At 37.0% G+C, this 10,776-nt stretch overlaps 1 protein-coding gene across 1 annotated transcript; it reads left to right on the top strand.

Annotated features, from left to right (window-relative positions):
* The first annotated feature begins 4,305 nt into the window (after window positions 1–4,305).
* cst14a.2 (cystatin 14a, tandem duplicate 2) lies at window positions 4,306–6,660 on the top strand. Its single transcript, XM_008297478.1, has 3 exons — window positions 4,306–4,472; window positions 4,581–4,682; window positions 6,350–6,660. The coding sequence occupies exons 1-3, from the start codon at window positions 4,404–4,406 to the stop codon at window positions 6,476–6,478; spliced, it is 300 nt and encodes a 99-aa protein (XP_008295700.1). The 5' UTR covers window positions 4,306–4,403; the 3' UTR covers window positions 6,479–6,660.
* Window positions 6,661–10,776: the final 4,116 nt, after the last annotated feature.

Below are 10,776 nucleotides of genomic sequence, written 5' to 3'. Positions count from 1 at the left end.
TACATATTTTGTTCTGTACTTGAAAACAATATATCTCTAATTTTACAAAAAAAATCTACATACAATTATAGAACAATTTCTTATTTTTCTGTTGTCACCAGTTGTATCTGATTTTAGAAATATATTTATAGTTCTACACTTGAATCAAACGGTTCATCCATTTAATAAAAAGGCAATTTTTTAAAGATTTAAAAATGTTTATGATTATTTACATCTACAAGTTGTAAATAACTTCTGTTATTTATTGTGATTTTATTAATACATTTGTGAATTAAAAAATATTGGGGAAAAAAGTAAAGTAAATAGGAGAAATTACATTGCAGCTCAAAGTAATCTCTCCTCCTTGCAGATTTTCTTTCAGTTAAATTTAGTCAAAACTGTTGGGTTTTCTGAATCTGGAGAATTGTTCTCTTTCTGCATGTCTTTGCCAACAAATCTTAATTGGCATCAGCCAGAACTGAACACAAAAACCCTGAACACAGTGAATCTAGGTCAGGCGGCCAAATTTAGAATAAGAGGTCTTTTATTCTATTTTACACCAATGAATCTGCTCATCCACATGGAGGGAATTCTGGATTGTAACATCGGTAACAGCTCGGTTTCTCCAGCAGATGTCCTCAATGTATTTCCTTTTTGCTTGTTCGTTAATCTCCAGCCTGCGTTGCTCAGAGCAGTTACATTCTCTAGAATTCAAAAATAAGATGAATATTCCAGACTAGGTGGGCATTAAGATAAATGCAAAGGAAATTACTCAGCCTTACACATACAGTGTAGTAGCAGATTCTGTACACACTTGTGGGAAACGTTTCCACATCATTTACTCCCATTGAGCCACAGACTCATTAGTCACGTTGGGTGCAAAGGCTGGTGCACAATCATTGGTGTTTCAGTTCATATCTCAGGGTTGAAGCTCAGGTCAGTCAGGATTCTTGCAAACCAAGCTAAAAAATGTTGACCGTGTTACAATCAAACCGTTGTCCTAATATTGAATACTGGAGCATTAATTAGTGTCTTAATTAGAGCCCAAAAGTGCGACAATTACACAAAAATGACATATGATGGTGTTATTTTTAGATGATTTAGATTTTTGGGGAACGACTTTAGACTGTGTCTGTTAAAAAAAAAAAAAAGAAGCTAAAATCAAGTTTTCAAGACATCAGAAGAAGAAGCTGAATTGTCATTGTTCAAAAATACAACAACATTTCGTTTGGCATCATCTTTGTAGCAGCTAATATGATCACAGTTCTAAGAAGAAGAAGAAAAAAGTTAATAGGTGGTATAAATAATAAAATAGCAATAAAACAACTACTAAAAGTGCAAAAGAGTATTTGTTAGAATGAGTCCGTAAACTGGGAGTGTCATGGTTCCTGCAGCAGTCTCTTCACAGCCATGGGGAGAAAACTGTATTTCAGTCTGTTGGTACGAGCTCTCATGACTCTGAGTGTGCCAGATGGGACGGTGGTAAACAGAGAGTGTCCTGGGTGGGTGAGGTCATTCCGGATCTTTGTGGCCCGTCGGAGGAGACAACTCAAGTACAGTCGCCCTCAAATGTATTCATACCCTTCCATTACAGAAAACACAATAGTCACTCAAATAACTAGAAACTGAAAAAAGTAATAATAGATAGAAATTTGTTAAATTATAATTTTGTGAAATAGGACATTGCTTTTGAATTGTGGTTGAAAATAGTAATTTAAAAAAACAAAACTGTTCCGGACAAATTAGAGTACTTTGCTGATGAGCAGTGGGCCACAATCCAAATACCTGTCAATAGGTGCACAAGTCTGATTGAGAGTTACAGAAACACTTGATTGCAGTTATTGGCTCAAAGGGTTGTACAACTAAATATTAGCTCATGGGTCCCATCATGCTTGTTGCTTGTTTTTTGTTTTTCTTTTTAATATTTCTGTTAAATCACAATTCAAAAGCAATGTCATGATTTTCATTAAATCTTTATTTATTATCACTTTTGTCAATTTCAACTTATTTCAGTAATTTTTTTCCCCTTCTTTAACGGGAGGGTATGAATACATTTGAGGCCAATGATCCACTGAGCCGTCTTGATGTCCAGCTCAAGTTGTTTTCTCTCCGATGCCATGCAGCTGCCACTACTGTACATCCATAGGACAGGACACTCTCTATTGTGCAGCGGTAAAAGTTTAGTGTTCTATGTTAACCTCTACATATGTTGACATACTTGTGTGTGCATTTTCTAAAATGCACTGCACTATATGCCCTGACATTTCTGTAAATGTTCAGCAGTTTCAATATCCAGAAGTGCAACATCAGATACACTTCCTGTTTTATAGTGATCTCATTGGACCAAAAAACAATCTTGACTACAATAAACTACCTCACTGTTTTCATATAGGTCACACTGGTTTATTTACTTATTTATTGTTGAATACATTTTATATAGTTAGGGTCCGAGCACACCAGTGCAAGGACCCTATTGGAACCCTTGTGATTATTATTATTTGGCGGAATCTTTGAACACATTTTTGAGGGCCTAAACGTGCTCAAAAACTCACCAAAATCACCACACACATCAGGACTGGCGGAAATCGGAAATCAGACATGTGGACATGTCACTGAAAAAATGGCTCCACAGCGCCACCTTGAAAATTTCAACGGAGTCCTGTCGGAAGCACGTTTGGCCTGGTTTACAAGTTTACAAGTGTACGTCGGACCGAATGTTGGTGGAAATTTATCCAAAATGATTTACAAGACATATAAAAAAACATTTCTATTTGATGACAGACACAAAACTGGGTCGGACATACAAAAATGTATAACAATCAGCAAAGTGGCACCAATAAAGGCTCTATCCAATTGTAATCTCAGAATTAGTGAAAGGTTTGAACAAGCTGATGCTGTCAGACTGTGGAGGAAAAAATATTTTAGTATTTAAAATGCTAGAACATGGTGAAAACTATTCTTCAGTTTTTCTCAAAGTCCAACATGATGTCCTCAAATCTCTCGTTTGGTCCACAACTGAAAGATAATCAGATTACTATCATGAAGGAGTGACAAAACCAGAAAAAAAAAATCTAATTTTACTGTTTTTTTTTCTTAGAAAATTAATTTTCACAATTAATCGATGGCTGATCATTAATTGAACAGTCGTCAATAGGTGCAGCTTTGCTCTCTCATAGGAGCAGGGGTTTGTTTTATTGTTATTGATGTACCAACTTTCCCCGCTTAACCAAGGTGTAAATCTACTGAAGGGAAAGTTGTTGTGAAAGGGTCAAAACAGCAAATTACTTTCAAATGAGAGCTATTAACTTGAAAAGAGTACCAATAAAGTAAATGTAGTTGAAGTTCCAGCACTGTAAATAGTAGAAATATGTATGTATAAAAGAAGATGAGTAAGTTCCTGTGGTCTACTGCCTACCACAGCTGTTAAGACAAAAGATTAGAAGAAAAATCAGTTTATAGAAAGTTAATAAAACACTGATTGCTACAAAAACTGTGAACATGTACAGCATTTTAGAAATCATCTCTGGTGTAGAGAGAGAGAGAGAATAAATCCTAAAATAATATCAACTCTACTCTTTTGGTAACTGTGATTAGAACCAGTTTTATTGTTAAGTAGGTTTTTTGGCATGGTGTTTTAGTACATAACTAAACTTCTAGCACACACTAAAATGTACAAAATGTTTTAAAAAGGACGAAAAGTGTTGCAAGTCAGTAGACAGTAAATCACCCAGGATTAATAAGAAGTCTTACAAGTCAAAACAACAGCAAGTGTAGCAAGATTAGAGTTAAAGCTATAGAAATATTTCCAGGGTGCAGGAATGTGCAGGTTATCCACCCAACAGTGTGCAAGTTTACATAGTATACGGGGTGAACAAGAGAAGTGATTCGCTTCAATGCGAAAGTGTCAACCAGACGAAAGAACTAGAAAAGCTTACGAAGTTGTTTGATGGGTCAATGACTCATCTGTGATCCTCCGCAAACAAGAACTCACGGGCGTTTCTCTTTCCCTCCTCCAGCTGTTCCAGTCTGGTTTCCCAACAGTGTGCTGAACAGGAGGGTGGTCTGTCACCTGGCAACACAGCCACGCCTCGGACTGGCCCACATGACAGCGAAAATGTTTCCTTTTTAAAAACACATTTGGAAAAAATATATTTGAATTTCCGTCTTTCTTATTATTTAGACCATTTGGAATAGATACTTTTAATGAACTCACGCTTTTTTTTTTCTTTTTGCAAACAGAAACTTTTTGTTTTACCCTGTTTGTGACGTCGTTTAAAATCCTCACCCACCCCTCCGCTCCCCACGCTGATGGTACGATCCAGGAAATCATATGATCTCAGTGACTCAACTTGAACGGCACCTCATATAAACACTCCCGTTTCGCTCTTTTCTGGGTTGATTTTTGCAACTGAAACTCTGTCACCATGCCGCTCTGTGGAGGACTCGCTGATGTAAAGGAACCCGACGAAAGCATCCACCAAATCTGTGCTCAGGTAAGTAAAAGAAGGATCATTCTTGCTCTTTGACTTTGTTCCATCATGACCCGTCACACTGGTGCCTGCGTTTCACTTTCATGTTTCTGTCGCCTCGTTGTTGCTCAGATGAAGCCTCATGCAGAGGTAAAAGCAGGGAAGAACTTTGGTGCTTTCGTCGCCAAGAGCTACAGGTCACAGTTGGTGGCCGGGACCAACTACTTCATCAAGGTAATTGTTGTTTTTACAAGGCAAATATCCCTGGAAGTCTTCAGAGATGATGCTTTCCTAATGTTGTGCACACATGATAACAATCGATCTTCCTTGGTGACTCCCCAGAAAGACATGGCTATACACTAACCTTTATTCTTAAAGCTGCTGTGAATACTGTTATGTAAACAACAGATCATGCATCTAAATGCTTGCAGAAATAAACTCTATTGTTACAGTTCTTTCAGTTGGGGTTAGCTGCAGCATTTTTGGGTTTCCAGTATATGTCTTTAATGTGATGCTTCACTGTTTTCTTTCATACCAAATTCCATCCAGATTTACCACAAATTTCCAGTAAATTGCATAAACGAATTGTGTGTTCTGATCCAGTCATGTCATGTGAATATAAGGAGTGCGTTGAGTTAAACACTTAGGATTCTCCTGTCAGGTATTCCTGAAACACATGTAATACAAACGTGACGTAGTAATAAGGCAGCTATGTTTGTTTCATGTATTAGTTTAGGAAAAGTTTAAGACAAATCTCTCTAGCACGGCTGCATCCAGTGATCATTTTCAGTGTTGATTATTCTGCTGATTATTTTCTCATTTAATCAATTAGTTGTCTGGTCCATCAAATAACACAAACTGGTGAAATGTATTGATCAATGTTCTCTAAAGTCCAAGATAACCTCCTCAGATGTCTTGTGTTGTCCACAACCCAACCATATTCAGTTTGAGTCACAGAGGGGTAAAGACACCAGAAATGGTCACATTTTAAAAGCTAGAATTTATTTTTATTTTTATTTTTTAAACCTATCTGACCCTCTTTTCTTGGAGGTAATCCAAAGTAATCAACATTTTGATATCTCTCCTTAATGTGACCAAGTACCAGACAATCCAGTCTGCTCTCCAGAACATCATGTACGTCACTTGAGGGCCTCTTAATGCTGGCAATAAGGGAGAGCCATGGATGGGATGGACATCAGTCACAGCCTACTTCTCTTACTTTTATACGGAAGCTTTAACTTTCACTTCCTCATAAAGATCTTTGAAATATTTACCAGGGTGTGTATCCATTATACATTCCTGAAAACAGGTAGTGGAACGTACTTGTGCTTTAAATTTAATTATATGTTTTCTAATGACACAAGCATGAACAAACAGAGAGTACAAAACCAGTTAGAAAACAACAGCAGTGACACAATTTAACGTATAAGTTTCATTCTCAATACATGTCCAACCACTTCATATTAGAACACATTTGTATTTTAAGATTATATAAGACACCTCTATTGATCCTCACTGGCTAAGAAGCTCATATCAGGAAAGTTGTAATCTCCTGCTAAGTCATGCCATGTGATTGATTTTCCCAGTTTAGCCAAATGTAGAAGTTTTTTACAATGTTTAAATTTTCGTTTAGACTTCTGCTGTCACTCAGTTTTGTTTTTTCTGTTGCACATAGAAACTGATGAATGGTAGTGCATTTCAATATTTTATTGACACCGTAGGCAATCGTCCTCATAATTAAAAGCTCGATAAATCCTACAAGTCAAGATCCGAACAGCAGGCAGAAAAGTTATCAGCTTTAGCATTATTCAAAATTTGGCCCCTAAAGAACAGACTTTTTTTTTTTTTTTTCAACAGAGCTTTAAGGACAGTAAATAAACTTTGCTTGTACCTTTTTGCAGGTTCATGTGGGAGGAGACGAATATGTTCACATCCGTGTTTTCAAGCAGCTGCCGTGCAATGGAGGAGACCTTGAGCTGAGTGATATGCAGCACAACAAAACCCAGCACGACCCTATCGAGCACTTTTAATGGCATCACGAAACAAGCAAAGCATCAGTGCCTCCAAGCTCATTGTAATCCTGACTCTTTTTACAAAACAATGCAGTTCCTGTTGCTTACATGTAGTGCTGTAGCTCATGATAAAACACAGTTGTCCAAGTGGAACTATTTTATACGAAATGTATGAGTAAATTTAAAAAAATCAAAAACAATGAGATGTGTTGTGTTTCTGTTCTGTGTTGCTTTTCTTTCCGTCGTGGTTTCTGATTTATAAAATAACTGCAGGCCTCAGAGTTTAGAGTGTGTGTTCAGCTGGGAGACGGTGTGGTGGAAAAGGGTTGGACAGTGACAAAGAGACAATGAAGACAGATGGATGTCTCTTGCGTAAGACTTAGTTTCTACTGAATGTGGCAGCTGTTGACGTGGTTCCAGCCACTTGATTGATTTGTGGATCTTAGGATTACAAAGTCCGTCCTGAAGCTGTTGCAGTCTGCCATGTGTTATATGAGTGTTCAAACTCACAACGCTGAAATTACAGTGGAGACGGCAAGTTTCTAGAGACACCAAACATGTCAGGCTGAGTTCTGAACAAGTCTCCCTCGATGTCCTTGAGGACGTCTTATTTCACTTGCAGGGCTCATGCAGCACACGTGGTGGCTTGTCATGCATGTTTGCTGGTTCACAATATTATATATATATATAATAATATATAGTACTCAGCAGTTTCCCTGAGGTTTCCACCAAAGGGATCAATAAAGTTCTATTCTATTCTATTCAATATCATGTCTTACTGTGACACTTAATAAACATGAGCAAACTCAAATGAAAACCTATCTGGTCCTCTTTACTTAGGAGTTACTCATTTAAAATAAACTTTATTCATCTACAGAGCAATGCCCTTTTTTGATATCTCTCCTTGATGTGACCACGTACCAGACAATCCCATCTGCTCTCCAGAACTTCACATACGTCACTCGAGGGCCTCTTAATGCTGGTAATAAGGGAGAGCCATGGATGGGATGGACATCAATCAAAGCCCACTTCTCTTTTATTCAAAAGCTTTAACTTTCACTTCCTCATGAAGATCTTTGAAATATTTACCAGGGTGTGTATCCACTATACATTCCTCAAAACAGGTAGTGGAACATACTTGTGGTTTAAAATTAATTATGTGTTTTCTACGGCACAAGCACTAACAAACACATAGTACAAAACCAGTAAGAAAAACAACAGCAGTGACACAGTTTAACGTATAACTTTCATTCTCAATGCATGTCCAACCACTTCATATTAGAACACATTTGTATTTTAAGATCATATAAGACACCTTTATTGATCCTCGCTGGCTAAGAAGCTCATATCATATCACATAAGTTGTCATCTCCTGCTGCCACTAGTGATTATTTTCAGTGCTGATTAATCTGCTAATTGATTAATCAGTCAGTTGCTGAAATGGCAGGAAATGGTTAAAAAGCATTAATTGATGTTTTCCAAAGTCCAAGATAATGTTCTCAGATGTGTTGTTTTGTCCACAACCCAACAGTATTCTGTTTACCTTCAGTCACATAGGGTTAAAGAAATGGTCGAATTTTAGAAGCTAGAATCTGAGAATTTTGTTTTTGTAAAAAATGACTTCAACCGATTAATCGATTATCTGAATAGCTGACGGTTGCTGCAATAGTTGGTTCATTGTTGCAACTCTACTCTGCCATTGCAGAAAAAAAAGGTCGTTATTTATGTTGTGCCATGATTCATATGTTGAGTTTGTTGTGATTGATTTGCCCATTTTCCCACTTTCGTCAAGTGTAAAAGTTTTTAATGCAATGTTTAGATTTTTGCTTAGATTCCTGCTGTCCTTCGCCCTAAGTCAGCTGGGATAGGCTCCAGCCCCCCGTAACCCTACTGAGGATTAACATGTGTATAGATAATGGATGGATTTCTGCTGTCACTCAGTTTTGTTTTGTTTTTTCAGTTGCACATAGAAACTGATGAATGGTAATGCACTTCAATACTTTATTACACAGAAGGTAGTCGTCCAGGGTGTGTATCCATTCTACATTCTTTAAAACAGGTAGTAGTGGAACACACTTGTGTTTAAAACTTAATGACACTATAACATTTTCTAATTACACAAACATTCACAAACACAAAAGCAATGAGGAAAGATAAGAACAGTGATGTAATTTAACATGTAACATTCATTCTCAATACATTTCCAACCACTTCATATTAGATTAGATTTGTATTTTATGACACTATGAGACACCTTTTTTCATCTGCACAGACTAAAAAGCTGACAAGTAGAAGAAAAGACCATGACTATAGACTATACACACCCATCACATATACAAACATGACCTGCAGGGGTGAGGCAGTCATGGTATGTAGTATTACATATTGCACTAGCAATTATAGCACAAAAAGACGAAAGAAACCGCATAAAGCCTCATGACAAAGATAATTATTTACAGCAAAAACTGCATCATTTAAAGGTAAATTCAGCCAGTTAATATAAACTGTCATTCTGTTATGTATACATGATAATTAAACAGCAGGTTTTGCGTGAGAGCAATGAGCTGCGAAGCACACCACACCCTCAAGACTTCTATAGTGGACCCATACATGAAATGCTCATTTTGTTTGAACAAAGCACACGGTGTAAGTTAAGCATACATTCATGAATCACAGAAAACTGGAGGTGAACCATGAGGCTGATGACTGATGGGCATGTAAAGGAGAGCTGCATTTTTGTGGTATTGATATAGAAAAACATATCAAAATAGGGTTTTACGGCAACTATTCATGATGCACATGATAATAATTTAGTTATTATGTTGGTATTCTGAATGTGTGTATTTCTACCACATATTTAATGTCTCTGTGTAGTTTGGCGTATGTGTTGTGAAGTTTTTGGTTTCATTTGAGCTCACCAAACCAAATTCCGATCAAATATGCTGAAATAGCAGTTAGTTATTGAATCGGCAGATGTTCTGGTATGCAGCACAGCCTGTTCTTAATGTGTAAGCAAAAATCTACAAACACAGTCATACTCCCTTGGTGTCACATGAACTATACTTCCTCCTTCACTGTCTCCATGAAACATCTGATCTAAGCAGTCCTACTAATCCTAACAATCCTGGTAGTTTGCCACGAACATGGCTCCATTGTTAGTCACATCTCTGTTCGTTCCATCTTGTGGCTGCTGTTCCTCTTTGTTAACCACATGCAGCGTGATTTCTGTTCCAGTTGATAAGTGAAATATCAGATGTTTAACCTTTGTCTCTGCAGTCTGTGTCCATAAATGTGTTTTTTTTAACATTAGCACGATTTCAACTCGATTTAAATGCCCCGCTCAGGCTATTTTCCTGTGGAAAAAATGTTCAATTTATTCAAATGCCAAAATGTAAAAATCTGATAGTAGCTCAAACTTGTTGTCAATCCTTGCAACACTTTGTTTTGTATGATTGTGTGTGAGGTTTCTACAGAATGTTGCTTTTAACAATACTAGCAGTAAAGTCAACTAACTTCACACTCCACAGACGTCCTTGTAGCTCTGAGTTTTTGCAAATAAAACATTAAAAATTTAATGTTGTGTCGCTTTTATGTCCTTGGATAGTTTAGCTGACAGAGTGGAGGATTGTAGGGGAAAGATGGCAGTTGTCCTATTAGGTTGCTGGTAAGGATGAGGGTTAAAATTGTGGCTAAAGTGGTATGCAACAGGAAAAATTGTTTGTGCATTTATGAAAGTCTCAACAGAAAACTCAACATTAGAGGAACTTCAACTTGACAAACTGCTGCCTGTATTAGTCTGTATGTCTTTATAATGTGAGTCATTTATGACAAACTGACACGAGGCCAAACAAAGGTTGTGATTGTAATGTGTAGATGTTGTGAGCAGACAATTTGTGTGGTTGCTATGCTTACATCTTTGATTTGCGAAGACTAACTATGACATGAATTTAATATGACCATCAGCTACATCTGAGTCTTGAGAACTACTTTTATAGTTTGTTTTGTAAAATATTGTAAATCTTTTTTTTTTTTTTTTTTTGCCTTTCAAATTTTTTTTTGAGAGGACAGTAGAGAGGAAGACGGGAAAGTGGGGAGAAGGACCTGCAGCAAATGGCCATGGGCTGGATCCGAACCCATTGTTTCAAGCTTTAATTTAAATTTTAAAAAAAAATCTTAATACATTTTCTATAGAAAGTTCAGATTTACTCAAAGTTTATAACGCCGAATGTATTTCTTCATGGTGCTATTTTCTTCTTAACTCTACAACCTCCTGGTTTGTTGATCCAGCAGCCATGGAAACAAATCTTCACATAGAT

Source organism: Stegastes partitus, unplaced genomic scaffold, assembly GCF_000690725.1.
Source record: "Stegastes partitus isolate 25-593 unplaced genomic scaffold, Stegastes_partitus-1.0.2 Scaffold1223, whole genome shotgun sequence".
Taxonomy (NCBI): domain Eukaryota; kingdom Metazoa; phylum Chordata; class Actinopteri; family Pomacentridae; genus Stegastes; species Stegastes partitus.
This window is presented reverse-complemented; position numbering and strand designations above follow the sequence as displayed.